At 43.0% G+C, this 19002-nt stretch overlaps 2 protein-coding genes across 4 annotated transcripts in view; one reads left to right on the top strand and one right to left on the bottom strand.

Moving 5' to 3' along the window:
- Nucleotides 1–3: 3 nt before the first annotated feature.
- Nucleotides 4–12841, top strand: LOC137334830 (lactosylceramide 4-alpha-galactosyltransferase-like). 2 transcript variants are annotated; one of them, XM_067999846.1, is made up of 2 exons: nt 4–296; nt 11162–12841. In XM_067999846.1, exon 2 carries the CDS (start codon nt 11207–11209, stop codon nt 12335–12337), a length of 1131 nt encoding a protein of 376 aa, XP_067855947.1. In that variant the 5' UTR covers nt 4–296; nt 11162–11206; the 3' UTR covers nt 12338–12841. The 2 variants fall into 2 exon arrangements, with proteins under 2 accessions (XP_067855947.1, XP_067855946.1); XM_067999845.1 differs by having other exon boundaries at nt 11159–12841.
- The window catches only part of cdpf1 (cysteine rich DPF motif domain containing 1), a 55832-nt gene continuing 47514 nt past the window's right edge, over nt 10685–19002 (bottom strand). For both annotated transcript variants that reach the window (XM_067999849.1, XM_067999850.1), the window contains one exon: nt 10685–12210. Coding sequence is in view for 1 of the 2 variants with exons in the window: in XM_067999850.1 (XP_067855951.1) it covers nt 12196–12210 (15 nt within the window). In the remaining variant the exon portion in view is untranslated. The remainder of the gene's footprint in view (nt 12211–19002) is intronic.

The following is a 19002-nucleotide window of genomic DNA, read 5'->3' as shown; positions in this document are numbered from 1 at the left end:
TTGCAAGTTCCCCTTGAGTGTTGAGGTGGGGATTTCATCCCACACCTGGGCATTTATTGGAGACCTTCTTGCCCGTTCATTGGTGGTCCACCAGGAGGTGTGGTCTAATTCATTCGATGTTACCTGCAATTGGCATTTTGCCGATTTGTTTCCGACAACCGAATTTTTTTTGTAGCTGATGCTTCTGACCTTTTGGAGCAATCCTGTCCCTCGTTTTACTCTTCAATTGCGGCAAAGGTGTAGCCAGGATCCGAGAGCTCATCACCGGCCACTCTGGAGGGGAGCAGTCCCAGCAGGTGAGCCGGGGCGGGGTACTTAACCAACAGATGTGCCGGGAGGGAGTGGGACCCCCAGCAGGTGAGCTGGGACCCCCTCCTCTTTCCCCCACCCAAGCAGGTAAAATAGGATTGAGCGGCAAGGCAATTGCCTGGCAGATGTGCGGGAAACTACTTGTGTCGCCTAAAATAGTAGAGGTTTTGTTTGAGTTAAAAACTTTGGTGGATGTTAAATGATAAAATTACACAAATCCAGCCCAAGGTGTTCTTTGAGCGGTATTGTGGCCTGTTCCTTTAAGGGGGGGGGGGGGAGGAGGCAGATGTTTTGGTCTAGTTTGCTATCACCGTTCCTATTTTCTTTGTCATGCTTTGACCCAAGTAATGCTGGTCACTCTTTGTGGGTGACATCTGGTAGAAGGATAAATGTTCATTCACCACAGTTACTGAAGTGTCCTTCAGAATTAAAATATGGACTCGAGGAGAAAGGAGGCTTATTAAAACCCAGCAATGGATTTTTAAAAATAATAGCTTTAATAACCAGTTGTTTCTTGCACTTTCCATCGATATAACTATTGATTATAATACTCGGCTTGCTTTCAATGACAGGCACGAGTGTCCCAACCTCCACAATGAGCTTATTGCCTATAAAATTATTCTAATAACAAAAATACTAAATGAATTAAAAATGAATTTGAAACTCACTCACCTAATTATTTGGGCTAAGTACCAAACTGATTTTCGGTGCAGAAGTGTAACTCATTTTTGGATTATTCCAGTACTGTCCCAACTCGAGCTACTTTGGCAGATAGACCTGTCTTTTTTTTAAAAAAAGCACCACATATGTGTAGGAAAACAAAAACAAGACTTTACCTGTGCACCACTGTTCTTCCGTGGTACAGAATGCATTTGTTTTGCTGGACAATCGAACAGGGAAATGTTGAATCCCATACTGTCTGTTGACTGAGTATGTATTTCTCCAGGAATCTAGTTGGGAATATCTTGGTAGAACTTTTTTTCAGAATGCTGACTTCTTTTCACACATGCAAATGGGAATTGGCTCCATATTTTTTCCCACATCTTTGAGTGAGGTTGGCTAGTTTCCTTTTTATGGTTCAGAAGGGTTTACATTGCTTTCTAAATGTTTGATTTTTGCCTATTTGAATGTGACTAGCTCCCTTCGAGGCAGTAGAGCTGAAGCTGATTTTGGTAGTTCATTCTGTAACCTGAGCTGTCCATGTTGTCCAACAGTAGGAAGTGACATCTGGGGCTCAATTTTCAAAGGGCGGCGGAATGAGGAGGGGGGGGGGTCAATGGGCGGGCTGCAAACCCGGATAATAAAAACTTCCCCTTCCCCACGCGATCGCGACTCGATTGGTGGTCCTTAACTTGGCTTCTGGGTTTGCCGTCCAAAAGCTGCACAATGGACGGACGGTGCACCCGCATGACTGACTGTCAGCTGGAGTGCCTACATTTAAAGGGACATTGCTCCAATGGCTTTTGCTGGAGTAAAGACCAAGAACACACAATATGGAGCAGCACAGGGGCAAGGCTGCTCCAAGATTTAATGAAACCTCACCTCAGGTGCTACTGGCCAGGGTGAGGAGGAGAAGGGAACTATTTTACCTGGCGGACAGGAGGCAGTGCCCTGCCTCTGCCACCAAGAAGGCCTGGCTGGAGGTGGCGGAGGAGGTCACCAGCAACAGCAATATCCCCCGCGCCTGGGTCCAGTGCAGAAAGCGTTTCAATGACCTAACTAGGTCAGCAAAAGTGAGAACACTTACTGATTCTCCTGCATTCTGTGTTCCACATCAACGTCCCCCGCCCCAACTCATTCTGCACTGCCAAGACTACTCCATCACATCACTCTTCACATCCACTTAAGACACTTCCTCAACTCCCCATTTGTCACCCCACCACTACCATTCATCCCCATCCCGATCCAATGTGAAGTTTCTATCTCATACTTGCCCTCTGATGTACCTTTTTCATGGTCAGCCTCACCCAAAGCAATGCATTCATTGGTTGGCCACTTCACCATCACTCACTCACATGTCTGTACTTTCTTCCCTTATAGAAGAGAGCTGAGAATGCACGCGAGAGGGTGAGGAATGTAGTGGGGGGGGGGCATCCTCAAATCGTGGTCCTCACAGACACGGAGGAGGAGGCCCTGCAGATCAGCTGCACCCTCGATTGCCTGTCCATCGGGGAAACCGAGACTGGCACCCCACAAATGTCTGGTGACACAACTTTAACATTCATCACACAACATGAATTGATGTTAACAATACTTGGCATGTTGAGCACCTCAGTATGCTCATTGCAACATGACACATCTGTGATGATGCTTAATATTGCCTTCTGTTCTCTCACCGGCCATTCAACGAATGCAGTCACAGCGCAGGGTGATTCCACAGAGTAACTCCAGGCCTCTGAGGGGGCACCATTACATCTTAGCGAGCCATCCACCAGTGCAGATACTCGCACCTCGGTGGGTCCTAGTAGTCAGTTAGTTGGGTTGGCACCTGGTGAGTCACCACACACTTGAGCACGAGCAGACGCTGGTGGCTGGGGCAGCTGTGGAGAGACCGCGTCAGTGGGCGCACTCCTGTCCAGGCTCTGCTCAGCTGGACGCAGAAGCTGAACCCCAGGCGCCATCCTTTAAAAGGAGAATGATCGAGGGATAGAGCACATTTGCGAGGTACTGGAACAGGTGCTACGCACACCCTCCACAATAGCACAGAGGATGGAGGAGTACAACTCCTGCATTAGTGGAATGATGGCACAGGTAAGGGAGTCATCGCGCCCCCATCCTGATGGTGTCAGTTTGAGGGGGTCCGAAAAGTTGGTAAATATGTGTAAACAGAACAATTCTGAGTGCAAACCAAGAATTTTCAGTCTAAACACAAGGATCTCCCAGCCAAAAGTTTGTCTGAGAGAACTGAATGCCCTGCTGCAATAACTCACCTTTTATCCCCATCTGTCAAACAGGGATTTAAATGTCCAAATGGCTGCTGGCTGAAACATGACTCCTTCAACATGGAGTGTCTTACACAGCATAGGAAACACGCTGAGGCAGAATTAAAATCCTTTCCCTGCCTCAATCACCATAAAATTAACTACTTTAACAACTTTAACTATCTTAATGACTGCTTTAAATATCAGCCCGCTGGCTTTAATTGCTGAATTAAATTAAATTTTTTAAGTGCGCGCGTGCACACAGATGCATCTGTGTGAAACACAGAAGTCAGAGGGTTGGAGCCGGGATTCGTTCCCGCAACGGATTTTCCCGATTTTCGTTGCCCCCCCCCATCCCCCACCACCCTCGGACTTCCATTTGAAAATTAAACCTCTGGTATAAGAACATAAGAACATAAGAAATTGGAGCAGGAGTAGGCCAATCGGCCCCTCGAGCCTGCTCCGCCATTCAATAAGATCATGGCTGATCTGGTCCTAACCTCAAATCTAAAGAACACAAGAAGTAGGAGCAGGACCCGGCCACTCAGCCCCTGGGCCCTCTCCGCCACCCACAGGGCATTGACCGATCCGAACTCAGCTTCATGTCCAATTTCCTGCCCGCTCCCCATAACCCCTAATTCCCTTTACTTCTAGAAAACTGTCTATTTCTGTTTTAAATTTATCTAATGATGTAGCTTCCACAGCTTCCTGGGGCAGCAAATTCCACAGACCTACCACCCTCTGAGTGAAGAAGTTTCTCCTCATCTCAGTTTTGAAAGAGCAGCCCCTTATTCTAAGATTATGCCCCCTAGTTCTAGTTTCACCCATCTTTGGGAACATCCTTACTGCATCCACCCGATCAAGCCCCTTCACAATCTTATATGTTTCAATAAGATCGCCTCTCATTCTTCTGACCTCCAATGAGTAGAGTCCCAATCTACTCAACCTCTCCTCATATGTCCGCCCCCTCATCCCCGGGATTAACTGAGTGAACCTTCTTTGTACTGCCTCGAGAGCAAGTATGTCTTTTCTTAAGTATGGAGACCAAAACTGTATGCAGTATTCCAGGTGCGGTCTCACCAATACCCTATATAACTGCAGCAATACCTCCCTGTTTTTATATTCTATCCCCCTAGCAATAAAAGCCAACATTCCGTTGGCTTTCTTGATCACCTGCTGCACCTGCATACCAACTTTTTGATCTTCTTGCACTCGGACCCCCAGATCCCTTTGTACTGCAGTACTTTCCAGTCTCTCGCCATTAAGAAAATAACTTGCTCTCTGATTTTTCCTGCCAAAGTGCATAACCTCACATTTTCCAATATTATATTGCATCTGCCAAATCTCCGCCCACTCACCCAGCTTGTCTATATCCCCCTGCAGGTTTTTTATGTCCTCCTCACTCTCTACTTTCCCTCCCATCTTTGTATCATCTGCAAATTTTGATATGTTGCACTCGGTCCCCTCCTCCAAATCGTTAATATAGATTGTAAAGAGTTGGGGACCCAGCACCGACCCCTGTGGAACACCACTGGTTACTGGTTGCCAGTCCGAAAATGAACCATTTATCCCAACTCTCTGCTTCCTGTTCGATAACCAATCCTCCACCCATGCCAGAATGTTACCCCCAATCCCGTGATTTTTTATCTTAAGTAATAATCTTTTATGTGGCACCTTGTCGAATGCCTTCTGGAAGTCTAAATACACTATGTCCACTGGTTCCCCTTTATCCACCCTGTACGTTATATCCTCAAAGAACTCAAGCAAATTTGTCAGACATGACTTCCCCTTCATAAAGCCATGCTGACTTTGTCCTATTGAATTATGTTTATCTAAATGTTCCGTTACTGTCTCCTTAATAATAGACTCCAAAATTTTACCCACCACAGATGTTAAGCTAACTGGCCTATAATTTCCAGCCTTCTGCCTACTACCCTTTTTAAATAACGGTGTTACATTAGCAGTTTTCCAATCTGCCGGGACCTCTCCTGAGTCCAGGGAATTTTGGAAAACTATCACCAAAGCATCCACAATCCCTACTGCCACTTCCCTCAAGACCCTAGGATGGAAGCCATCAGGACCAGGGGATTTATCCGCTTTGAGTCCCATTATTTTACTGAGTACCATCTCCTGAGTGATTTTAATCGTATTTAGCTCCTCCCCCCGTAGAGTCCCCTGTTTGTCCAGTGTTGGGATATTCTTAGTGTCCTCTACTGTAAAGACTGAAACAAAATATTTATTCAGCATTTTTGCCATCTCCATGTTTCCCACCATTAATTTCCCGGTCTCATCCTCTCAGGGACCTACGTTTGCCTTAGCCACCCTTTTTCTTTTTATATAACTATAGAAACTCTTGCTATCTGTTTTTATATTTTTTGCTAATTTCTTTTCATAATCTAACTTCCCTTTCTTAATCAATCCTTTAGTTACTTTTTGCTGTCTTTTGAAGAATTCCCAATCTTCTATCCTCCCACTAAGTTTGGCTACCTTATATGTCCTTGTTTTTAGTCGGATACTATCCTTGATTTCTTTACTTAGCCACGGATGGCTGTCATTTCTTTTACACCCTTTTTTCCTCAGTGGAATATATTTATTTTGAAAGTTGTAAAATAACTCCCTAAATGAACACCACTGCTCATGTACCGTCTTACCCTTTAATCTATTTTCCCAGTCCACTTTAATCAATTCCGCTCTCATACCATCATAGTCTCCTTTATTCAAGCTCAGTACGCTTGTTTGAGAATCAACCTTCTCACCCTCTAATTGGATATGGAATTCAACCACGTTGTGGTCGCTCGTTCCAAGGGGATCCTTAACTAGGACATTATTAATTAATCCTGACTCATATAAGGAGCCGTTTGGCAATGGTTTCTGGCTCGGCTCGGCTCTCGGCTCTTGGTTCTCGGCTCTGCTCTCTGCTCCTCGGCAGTCGGTGAGTGGCGGGAGAGAGCGAGACCAGAGCGGGGATAAAAACAGCGCGGAGAGAGCGAGAGTTCAGTCGGTGAGCGGCGGGAGAGAGCGAGACCAGGGCGGGGATAAAAACAGCGCGGAGAGAGCGAGAGTCCAGTCGGTGAGCGGCGGGAGAGAGCGAGACCAGAGCGGGGATATAAACAGCGCGGAGAGAGCGAGAGTCCAGTCGGTGAGCGGCGGGAGAGAGCGAGACCAGAGCGGGGATAAAAACAGCGCGGAGAGAGCGAGAGTTCAGTCGGTGAGCGGCGGGAGAGAGCGAGACCAGAGCGGGGATATAAACAGCGCGGAGAGAGCGAGAGTTCAGTCGGTGAGCGGCGGGAAAGAGCGAGACCAGAGCGGGGATATAAACAGCGCGGAGAGAGCGAGAGTTCAGTCGGTGAGCGGCGGGAGAGATCGAGACCAGAGCGGGGATATAAACAGCGCGGAGAGAGCGAGAGTTCAGTCGGTGAGCGGCGGGAGAGATCGAGACCAGAGCGGGGATATAAACAGCGCGGAGAGAGTGAGACCAGAGCTTACTCTGAGAGCGAGACTCTGAGACCAGCGGCAGTTCGGGGTGACGTCACCAGTCAGAAAGTGACGCGGCACAGGGGAGGCAGCTGATTGGTGAGTAGGTTCAGGTGAGTATTTCTACCATTTTACTGTAAGTAAAGTAATAAGAAAGGGAAGATCTGCAGGTTTTATAGCAGATGGTGTTTTTTTTTTAGTGAACCTAGGTCCCTAGTATAGTTAACATTTTCTAATTTCAACGTAATTTAAAAGGGGTAACTCAGCTAAGGCAAGTCATGGCAGCAGACCTCGCACCCGTGATATGCTCCTCCTGCAAGATGTGGGAAGTCATGGACACTACCAGTGTCCCTGCCGACCACGTGTGCGGGAAGTGTGTCCACCTGCAGCTACTGACCGATCGTATCTCGGAGCTGGAGCTGCGGGTGGACTCACTGTGGAGCATCCGCGATGCAGAGAAACTCGTGGATAGCACGTTTAGCGAGTTGGTCACACCGCAGGTAAAGGGTATACAGGCAGGAAGTGAATGGGTGACCACCAGGAAGAGTAAGAGGTGCAGGCAGGTCGTGCAGGGGTCCCCTGTGGCCGTCCCCCTCTCAAACAGATATGCCACTTTGGATGCTGTTGTGGGGGATGACTTATCAGGGGAAGGCAGCAGCAGCCAACTTCCTGGCACCACGGGTAGCTCTGCTGCACAGGCTGGGAGGAAAAAGAGTGAAAGAGCTATAGTGATAGGGGACTCAATTGTAAGGGGAATAGACAGGCGTTTCTGCGGCCGCAACCGAGATTCCAGGATGGTGTGTTGCCTCCCTGGTGCAAGGATCAAGGACGTCTCGGAGCGGCTACAGAACATTTTGGAGGGGGAGGGCAAACAGCCAGCTGTCGTGGTGCACATAGGCACCAACGATATAGGTAAAAAAGGGGATGAGGTCCTAAAAGCAGAATATAGGGAGTTAGGAGGTAAATTAAAAAATAGGACCTCAAAGGTAGTAATCTCAGGATTGCTGCCAGTGCCACGTGCTAGTCAGAGTAGAAATAGGAGGATATTTCAAATGAATACGTGGCTAGAGGAATGGTGCAAGGGGGAGGGATTCAAATTCCTGGGACACTGGAAACGGTTCTGGGGGAGGTGGGACCAGTACAAACCGGACGGTCTGCACCTGGGCAGGGCCGGGACCGCTGTCCTAGGAGGAGTGTTTGCTAGTGCTGTTGGGGAGGGTTTAAACTAAAGTGGCAGGGGGTTGGGAACCTGAGCAGGGAGAGAGAGGAAAGCGTAACAGGAAGGGACAGAAGGTATGGAGTAATAGGTAAAGTGTTAAAAAAGGAAAAAGCAGGAACTAAGCGTCACAAAACAGATTTGAAAGTTCTTTATCTGAATGCACGTAGCATTCGTAACAAAATGGACGAGTTAACGGCACAAATAACTACGTATGGGTATGATCTTGTGGCCATTACAGAAACATGGCTGCAGGGTGACAACGACTGGGAATTAAATATGCCAGGGTATTTAACAATCAGGAAGGACAGGCAGGAAGGAAGGGGAGGTGGGGTGGCTATGTTAATAAAGGAAGGAATCACTGTAATACAGATAAATGATATTGGGACAAAGCATCAAGATAATGAAACAGTTTGGGTGGAGATAAGGAATAATAAGGGGAAAAAAACATTAGTGGGCGTAGTATATAGGCCTCCTAATAGTTGCAACTCTGCTGGAAGAAGTATTAATCAGGAAATAGTCGGGGCATGTAATAAGGGAACAGCTATAACTATGGGGGATTTTAATTATCATATTAACTGGACAAATCAAATTGGGCAGAGCAGCCTTGAGGACGAGTTCATTGAGTGCATCAGGGATGGATTTCTTGAGCAGTATGTAACTGATCCTACTCGGGGGCAGGCAACCTTGGACCTGGTCCTGTGTAGGATCAGTTACATACATCAGAAGTTAGATATGGTGTATCTGGCCTTCTGCCCCTATCTGTTGTATGGAGGTTTGTGGACTACAGTATGAGTGAGACCCATTTCAGAAAGATTAAGCCAAAACTGTCTTTTGGAATTTCCATTTGACCCTGTTGAATGTCTTTGCCACAATGAAAGGGAGCACCAGAGTAGGTTCCAGGTTATTCCCTGTTCAGTGGGTCATGTTCAAAAATTAACACACATTCAAACAACTACCTCCATTGACTATTTGAGCAACTAATTTAATGATCCAAATTGCTAACTTCTTGGTTAAAATAGGAACAGGAGTAGGCAATTCAGCACCTCGTGCCTGCTCCGCCATTTGATAAGATAGTGGCTGATCTGTGATCTAACTCCATATAACCTGCCTTTGGCCCATATCCCTTAATACCTTTGATTGCCAAAAAGCTATCTATCTCAGATTTATAAATTTAGCAATTGAGCGAGTATCAATTGCCGTTTGCGGAAGAGAGTTCCAAACTTCTACCACCCTTTGTGTGTAGAAATGTTTTCTAATCTCACTCCTGAAAGGTCTGGCACTAATTTTTAGACTGTGCCCCCTACTCCTAAAATCCCCAACCAGCGGAAATAGTTTCTCTCTATCCACCCTATCTGTTCCCCTTAATATCTTATAAACTTCGATCAGATCACTCCTTAACCTTCGAAACTCTAGAGAATACAACCCCAATTTGTGTAATCTCTCCTCGTAACTTAACCCTTGAAGTCCGGGTATCATTCTAGTAAATCTACGCTGCACTCCCTTCAAGGCCAATATGTCCTTCCGAAGGTGCGGTGCCCAGAACTGCTCACAGTACTCCAGGGTTTTGTATAGCTGCAGCATAAATTCTGCCCCCTTGTACTCTAGTCTTCTAGTTTTCTAGATATAAAGGCCAGCATTCCATCAGCCTTCTTGATTATTTTCTGCACCTGTTTATGACACTTCAATGATCTATGTACCTGAACCCCTAAGTCCCTTTGGACATCCACTGTTTTTAACTTTTTACCATTTAGAAAGTACCCTGTTCTATCCTTTTTTGATCCAAAGCGGATGACCTCACATTTGTCTACACTGAATTCCATTTGCCACAATTTTGCCCATTCACCTAATCTATCAATATCGCTTTGTAATTTTATGTTTTCATCTACACTGCTTACAATGCCACCAATCTTTGTGTCGTCGGCAAACTTAGATATGAGACTTTCTAAGTCTTGCCTTTGTAGATATATATAGATATATATATATATATATATATATATAATATAGAAAGGTCCTATGTTTGTTCTTTTCTTTCTTGTAACGTGCTCCTGTATTTCTGAGATGTTCATATTGACGTGTACAGGACATGCAGCAAAAATGAACCAGCTCTCTGTTTTGTTAAGCGGAAGTTTCCAATCACTCATCAATTTTGCACAGCCTTTTTCTTACTTCATTTACAATGATACTTGAATGTTAGCCTCATGCCAGGGTATTTGCTTATATAAAAGAAAAGCATCTATTATTCAGTACTGAACTCCAGTTGTTTTGTGTTCTGTGAGGCAGATTGGAGATATAGTAAATCTGTTGTTTAATTTTTTTTAATAATTCTACAAGTCTATAGAACAACTGTTGTTGGGATCCAGCAACAGCTTGCCCTGCTTTCCTATTATTCTGAGTGTGCATTTTCATATTTGAGTCTCATTACTTGAAAATTGCTGGTTTTAATGTAAGCAAAACTCATTGCATTCTACATACAGCAACCCAAAGAACATAAACAATTTGTTAATTTTAAAAGTGATGAGATTTTAGTGATCCTGTATATCCAAAATCGGCTTTAGTGTAACTGAATGAATGAATACAGGGAACTACAAAAGAGGAATTCCAATTAAGTTGAAAATCAAAGTTCCGTATGTCAGGAAATGTAAACCTCATGAGAATGTTGTAATTGTGAGCATGCATTCTAAATCCAAACAATGGCATAAGCGTCAACATTTGCAAGAAAATGTCCAAACCCCTCAAGGGATCAGAACAACAAAAAACAAAATTAAATGTGATCATTTTATTTTTTGAAAGATTGATTTATACCAAAACAACAACCATAACACTAACAATCACTAAAGTCATATTGCCAGTCGGATTCTCCTCAGCTTCTATTGATTACTGACAGCGGTGATATTTGTTTTTATATTTCCTTCTTGAACCATTCTGTAATGAGAGGCAAGTGGTCTATGCCGACCTGTTCTTTTTTTAATGTTGCTCTGTTAGGAGCTATAAGACGGAAGGCATGATTTTATTTCCCTTTCTGCCTGGAAAGTGCACTGCCGTCCCTTGATGGCATACCTGCCTGTTTGGGGAATCCCAGTTCCTAATATTCTGTGGGGCCTTGTGTCAGAATCTCAATACTGCATTGTATTGACTTTTCTTACAATAGCTGCTTTAATTTGGCTCTGGTTTTATTCATTAAACAATAAGTGGTCATAATGTGAAAACTAAAAGTTTTTTGTCTTTTTGTCTGTAGAAGAATCTAAGCTGTAAATTGCACATTTGCTTCACGAGGATTAAAAAAATGGGCCAATGTCCCTCATCATCAGCTGAAGAAAAGCAAAATCAGCAGTGGTCTTTCATTAACAGATTTTTAGTACCAAGGAACAAAACAAAGAATAATCTCTGGTTAAAGTTGTGTGTATGTATTATGATTTCATTAAAGTTGGTTTCTTTGATTACTTTAATGCTGTACCACAACTACAAAGGTGGTGCACAAAGTCAACCTGTGAAGTACAGGCCACCCGACCATATCAAATGCCCATCAATTGACTTCAATTATGGCGGAAATGATTACCATCTCACTGAAGATAATACAACTATTTTCTTTGTGGAGACCTCAGAACAAACCAACCCAACTTTTCTGTCCATGTGTTCCGTGGAATCTGCAGCAAGATCTCACCCCAGAGCCAAGATCGTTCTTTTCATGAAGGGTCTTTCAGCTATGAAAAATACACAAAACTTGGGGATTTCCTTGTTGAACTGTTTTCCTAATGTCGAGATCAAGCCATTAGATTTGAAAGATCTTTTTGCAGATACTCCATTGTCCTTGTGGTATTCAAGACTGGACCAATGGTGGCAACCCTATCTAATAACAACTGTCTCCGATGCCTGCAGAATTGCCATCTTGTGGAAATATGGTGGGATTTACTTAGACACTGACATTATTGTTCTTAAAAACCTACTAAATCTCACCAACAGTATTGGGAGAGAACAAAAATATTTAGTGAATACAGCCTTTTTGGCTTTTGATCGGCACCATGACTTCATTGGACACTGTTTGAAGGACTTTGTTAAGCACTTCAATGGATGGATTTGGGGCCACCAGGGACCTCAGTTAGTAACTCGTGTTCTTAAAAAGTGGTGTCAAAAGAAGAGCGTAACAAAGATCCAGCAATGCAAAGGAGTGAGGATGTTACCTCCTGAAGCTTTCTATCCAATTCGTTGGCAGGACTGGAAAAAGTACTTTGAGGTGATGAGTAAGTCAGAGGCTCAGGAGTTACTGAAGAATGCTTATGCTGTGCATATCTGGAACAAAAAGAGTCATGGAACTCGATTTCAGAAAGGATCCAAAGTGATGATTGACCAACTCAGCTCAGTCTATTGTCCTGTCTCTTACAAAATAATGAGCTGGCAGGAACATGTATATCACTGACAATAATACAATTATTACAGTGTTACTTTAAATCATCAAATCAGATTAAAATTAAACCGAAATGATGCATCAGATAGAAGAGGGGAAAATCTGCAATGTCGATGGCCTTAAATATATACATTTTAAAGTTGCACTCCAGTTGATATGACTATGTCTGTTTAACAATACTGCAGTGGCTGGCTGACTGTTAATCTCTTGTGTGTAACTGTGGCAGCAATAAATGCTGTATTTTTGCTGTATCAATCTTAGTCATGAGAAAGAGTTGTAAAACATTTGAGAGGATTCAGTGTAACTCATTGACATACAGAAGTTAGGCAATTTCAATGTCTTTGCCAGCATTGAGATACTGAGTTTACAATCTTTTATCTGTTTAACCAGCAATGCATTTGGAGTGATGACAGAATAAATTGTAGCCTCTAGGATGGAGGGGATAGGTGGTTATCAAGGATAATTGCTGGTTTCTTGTGGTGCCTGTGTATATCTGATAAAAATCTGCTGAAACTGTGACGTGTCAATCTTTAACTTGAAAATATAAGGTAGCCCAAAGAGTGTGTGCATTTTATATAGCACTTTTCAGATGTTTTGATGTGAAACCATGTTTCACAATGAATTACTTTCTGAAGGGCAATGACTGTTGTTACATAGGTAAATGCAGCAGCCATTCTGTACCAGCAACATCCCCACAGATAGTCATGAGATAAATCACCAGTCTGCTTTTTTGGTGGTAGTGGTTGAGGGCGCAATATTGGCCTGCACACCAGGGATAACTTCCTGCTTCCCAAATAGGGTTATGGGATCTTTAACACTCACCTGAGAATCCCCAGATCAGGCAGTCAGGGCCTTGATTTAATCTCTTCACATCCAAAGAGGTGGGGTCAGATGCCATATGTATGCTGTCGACACCCAGCTCTAATTCCCCACTGCCTCTATTGACCCTTCCACTGCAACTGTGTTGTCAGACTACTTGTTCAACATCCAGTCCTGGATGAGCTGCAATTTCTTCCAGTTGGGAAGACTGAAGCTTTCAGCCCTTGCCCCAAATGCCATACCCTCACCACCGATTCCATTCCCTTGGGTTGAACCAGTCAGTTCACACTATTTGATCCCGAGTTGAGCTTCCAACTTCATATCCTCTCCATCACAATGACCACCTACATCCACTTCTTTTACATTGCCCTGCCTAGGCTCATATGCTTCTGAAACCTTCATCCATACCTTTGTCACCTCAGACTTGACTAATCCAATGCTCTCCTGCCCAGCCTCCTACCCCCAATAAACTTCAGTTCATCCAAAACTCTGCTGGTATCCTAACCCACACCCCTGTGCGTGCTGACCTACATTGGCTCCTGGTCCTCCAATGCCTCATTTAAAATTCTCATTCTCGTGTATAAATTACTTAATGGCCTCGCCCCTCCCTATCTCTAACATTCTCCAACCCTGTGCTATATAAATGTAAGTTGTTTTTGTCTGTGACATATCAGAAATATAGAAATATGAGGGTTGATTTTTGACTTCAATGGAAAGGAAAATTGAGGGAGTTGTCGAACGGGTGGCTGCTCCACTACCGCCATTTTCTGCCACCGCCGAAAGTTAAATCCATGGTGGTTCATAAAGTTGTCATTGTTTCAAAACCTTCTTACAAAGACAGAGCTAGTTGCAGACCTGTCGGAGGAAGCGAGTATGCTATTGGCAGTTATTCCAGGTATCATTGCATCTTCTGATTAATGAGTAGCAATCTTGAATGACTGTGAAACCCAAATTTAATTAACCTGGTTCTATGGATATCCTGCAGCACCTCTTTTAAGGAAGAGGTTGGTTGGCAGCTCCATGACTGGTCAGGGAGATATATTCAACAGCTTTTGGCCAATTCAGCATTTCTTCTTTCAATATGGAAATGGCAGACAAAGGTTCCATGGGGTATAGTCAATGCATAGATGAGTTTTGATTTAGATACTAGTCCAGATTCAATTTTTAGTTAGTAAAGTGTTGTGTCTTGTAACTCCTTGATTCACAAAATAATCCATTAAATGCTGTAATCTAGTGGATTCTGCTCTATTCATCTATTTGCTACTGTTTGATTTTTACTTTTAATGAATTTGATTAATAGATTATAGCCTAAACCAGAAGATCTGACAGATTATTCTTCCATTATCTGAAGACCAGAGACACAAGAGTGCTCATCTAATTTCCAGTGGACACTAGACAATAGACAATGAGCAAATTACATCAACAAAGGTGTTATGCCCAAAGTGGGGCAATGCTACATTACCAGATAATTTGTGTGTGTTTGAGGTCATGCTATGATTCATAAAGGGCTGCTTACAGGAGTGGTCCTTGACGCTGAGCACAGGAGAAATATCCTTGCACACCCTGAAAATCACAAGTTTCCCTCAATACTGTCCTTGAATGGTAACTTAGATTATGCACACAAACCCACAACCTTTTGACTGAGGCAGGAGTGCTACCCAGTGTGTCAAACTTACACCAGTTGACCATTTTTGTCTTGTCAAGATTTCGAAATTATGAAAATTGAGTGTGCCATTGTCTTGCTTGGAAATCAAGAAAAACAGAGAAGAATGTGGAAAACGATTGTTTGAACAGAAAATGTATAAAACAATGTGCAAGTCCAGGGTAGAAATGAGCAAGAATTTGGCTTCTGTCAGGATCACTCCTTTTTTGCTGAAAGCTGATTATTCTATGATTTAGGAACAATATTTTTCTGAAAAGAATCTGAGGGTGTGGGTCAAAAGGAAAGTGACATCAAATTTGCATCATGAGCATAAAACTAATTTGCCTTTTTAACTTGACAATCAATTTTTTGAGAACACTGTGTGCAAATGCACATTGCCTGAGCCATATTCTACCAAACGAGGTATTATGTCCCAACTTTGAACCACATCAAACCTCCAACTTGCTGGTTTGGCCAATCACTTTCAGTTATCAATATTTTGACTTTTTCAGTCTGTTATAACTTTTTTGTTGCATTTTTATAGAACTGTTTTCTCTTTCAACGGATTTTCAGCAGTTTACATAAGCAAATCTTCACGTCTATGAACTGGAAGTTGTACTTTTATTGATGTCTGCCCTTTTACAGTTGTGTGATCTGAGAATTAATTGTTACTCTCACTTGAAGAAATCCTGTTTATTGAATTTGCCTCAATCTTGCATTACAACATTACTTTCTTCACATTGGTGAAATATTAAAAATACCAGTTTTTAGAGTCCAAAGTAACTGAAAATATTTACTTACCATTTAAGGTGCAAATATGAAGTACAAAAGAATTTAGCAAATAATATTAAGTATATCTATATTGTATTAAATCTCTTGCATGTATATATTTTCTGTCCAGAAACTTAATGACCTGTTGGCATAGATTTTGCTCGAGCTTTTTATGTCAACATTTAACATTGAAAATGCCTATTTATTCAGTTACAATTAGAATTCCTTATGTGAACAGTTCCCGGTGATATTGTAATTGCAGTCAGTTGTAGTGTAGCTCCACTGTATCTTACAAACTTAAATATAGTCTATTTTGAGAAAAGTCTCTGAGAAATTACTTTGGATTGACAAATTGTCCTTGATCTCTCGACTTCTTTTGATGTTGGTGCTGATGTGGACAAATCATGAGGGTAGATTTTCCGATTTGTTGGCTTGGAAATTTAATTGCACAGTGCCCCATTTTTGGGTAAAAGACAGACGCTGCTGGGTCCAATATGGCATCGGATGTCCACAATGGAATTGGTTAGGGCGCCCTGTAGTCATCCAGGGCAGCTCTCTGAAACAGGTGTTGGGCCTATTGCCTTTGCAACTAAGGGGCCTTACGCCTATTTCAGGCCTCTTTGTGAACTTGGATCCTGACTGACTGCAGCATACGGCGTGCATTATTTTACTCCCCCCGAAGCCTGCGTGTTGCCTCTGGGGCTGCATTTGGTGCCCACAGCCCACCGGTAACAAACAAATGAGCCTGGTGGACCAATCGGCTGTGGTCCTGAGGCCGACCTCTTTAGGCGCATGCAGCGGTGCTGGGCCCACCTTGAGCGCTATCCAATTTCCCGACAGTTATGTCTGATTAATGGATGTGAAGGGGTAGAAATTAGTCTGGGTACGTTTTCACGTGCGCCCAGAGAGGCTTAAGGCCGTTCTGAAATTGGGCCTCAGGCCTCGTCTACATCTTCGGAGCGAGCTACTGACTCCTATCGTGGGGGAGCACTCCTGCTCCTCCTGGCTCCACAGGCTCTATTTTTAAAAAAAATTTAAACTTTTATATTTAAAAAAAATAGTAAAGGGCAGTCAAAGGAAAGGTGGGGCTGATTAGGGACCAAAAATATCATCATGTGGAGGCAGAGGGCATGGCTGAGGCATTAAATGAATACTGTGGCATATCCCCTTTGGTGATTCAGAGGCAATGTAGCAGTAATGGAGGTGGTAGTAGTTATATTAGATAGGATAAAAATAGATGAGAAGGAGGTACTTAAAAGGTTGGCAGTGGTTTTAATGGATTATTTTAACCTTCATATAGATTGGAATAAGCAGACGAGCTCATGCCAGAATGGTAGCGAATTTCTTGTGTGATCAGGACAGCTTTCTGCAACAATATGTTCCAGGACCAACAAGGGGGCAGGCCAGATAAGATTTTAATAATGAGTAACGAGCCAGATTTAGTTAACAGCCTAACGGTGAGGGAACACTTATCTAGTGGCGATCATAATATGATCAAGTTCAACTCTGTATTTGAAATGAAGAAAGCGTTAACAGCTCCTAAGATTCTAAATTTAGGTAAGGCCTACTTCAATGGGATGAGACAGAGACTGTCCACAGTAAACTGGGCAAATCTGTTAATGAGTAAAATGACAGAAGATCAGTGGACGGTGTTCAATAAAGAATTTAACGTGATACAGAACCAGTTTATATCCCTAATGGGCAAGAGCTCTACTTGCCAAAAAAAACAGCCATGGATGACAAAAGGGACAACATAAAACTAAAAGAAAAGGCATACAAAAATGCAAAAAATAGCACAGATCCTGGCGACTAGGAGATATACAAAGAACAGCAAAAGGTGATAAAACAGATAGTAAGAGCTACAAAAAGGGAGTATGAAAAGAAACTTTCAAGGACTATCAAAATCATCACCAAAAACTTTTTACAATTATATTAGGAAAAAGAGGGTGGTCAAGAGCAATGTGGGCCCCTTAAAAACTGATAATGGTGATACTGTAAATGAAAATCAGGAAATGGCAGATATGTTAAATAATTACTTTGCGTCATTATTTACAGTAGAGGAAGGGGATAGCATGCCAGACATCCCAAGGAAACTAATTTTGAATCAGGGACAGGAACTCACCATAATTCATGTAAGCAAATTAACAGTAATGAAGAAAATAATGGCACGAAAGAGTGCCAAATGCCCAAGACCAGATGGTTTCTATCCCAGGGTTTTAAAGGAAGTAGGTGAGAACATTGCAGATGCCCTAACTATAATCTTCCAAAGTTCTCTTCATTCAGGAACCGTTCCTCTTAGATTGGAAAACTGCATGTCACTCCGCTATTTAGGAAAGGTGAGAGAGGGAAACCAGGGAATTATAGACCAGTTAGCCGAACATCTGTTGTCAGGAAATTACTGGAGTCTATAATTAAGGATAGAAGCTTGAACACCTTGCAAATTTTCAGCTGATCAGAGAGAGCCAGCAGGGATTTGTAAAGGGTAGGTCATGCCTGACAAACCTGATTGAATTTTTTGAAGAGATAACTAAAGTATTGGACAGGGGAATGTCTATGGATGTTGTTTATATGGACTTCCAGAAGGCATTCAACAAAGTCCCTCATAGAGATTGTTAGCTAAAGTTGATGCTCGTGGAATTGGGTGCAAATTATTAACCTGGTTAGGAAATTGGCTGACCTCCAGGAGACAGAGTAGGGATTTGAGCAGGTACTCAAATTGGCAGGATGTGACTCGTGGTGTCCCACAGGGATCTGTATTGGGGCCTCCAACTATTGACTGTATTTATTAACGACTTAGGTGATGGAATAGAGAGCCACATATACAAGTTTGCCGATGACTCAAAGATAGGTAGCATTGTAAGCAATGTAGATGGAAGCATAAAATTACAGAGAGATATTAATAGATTAAGTGAATGGGCAAAACTGTGGCAAATGGATTTCAATGTAGGCAAGTGTGAAGTCATCCTCTTTGGACCTAAAAAAGATAGATCAGAGTACTTTATGAATGGTGAAAAGCTCAAAACATTGGCGGTTCAAAGAGATGTAGGGGTCCATGTACGTAGATGATTAAAATGTCATGGACAGGTACAGAAAATAATCAAAAAGGCTAATGGAATGCTGGCCTTTATATTTAGAGGACTAGAATACAAGGTGGGGGGGGGGGGGTAGAAGGTATGCTACAGCCATACAAAGTCCTGGTTAGACCATACCTGGAGTACTGTGTGCAGTTCTGGACACCGCACCTTAGGAAGGATATATTGGCCTTGGAGGGAGTGGAGCGTAGATTTACTAGAATGATGCCTGGACTCCGAGGGTTAAATTATGAGGAGAGATTACAAAAACTAGGGTTGTATTCCCTGGAATTTAGAAGATTTAAGGGGTGATATGATTGAAGTTGTCAAGACATGATGGGAAACTGATAGTTTCTCTCTATCTACCCTATTTC

The sequence above is a fragment of the Heptranchias perlo genome, chromosome 18, assembly GCF_035084215.1.
Source record: "Heptranchias perlo isolate sHepPer1 chromosome 18, sHepPer1.hap1, whole genome shotgun sequence".
In the NCBI taxonomy this organism is placed as follows: Eukaryota; Metazoa; Chordata; class Chondrichthyes; order Hexanchiformes; family Hexanchidae; genus Heptranchias; species Heptranchias perlo.
The sequence above is the reverse complement of the archived record's forward strand: the minus strand, read 5'-3'. Positions and strand labels throughout refer to the sequence as shown.

Excerpts from the sequence above, each read along its gene's own strand:
- LOC137334830 (XM_067999846.1), top strand. The coding sequence starts at position 11,207 with ATGGGCCAATGTCCCTCATCATCAGCTGAAGAAAAGCAAAATCAGCAG.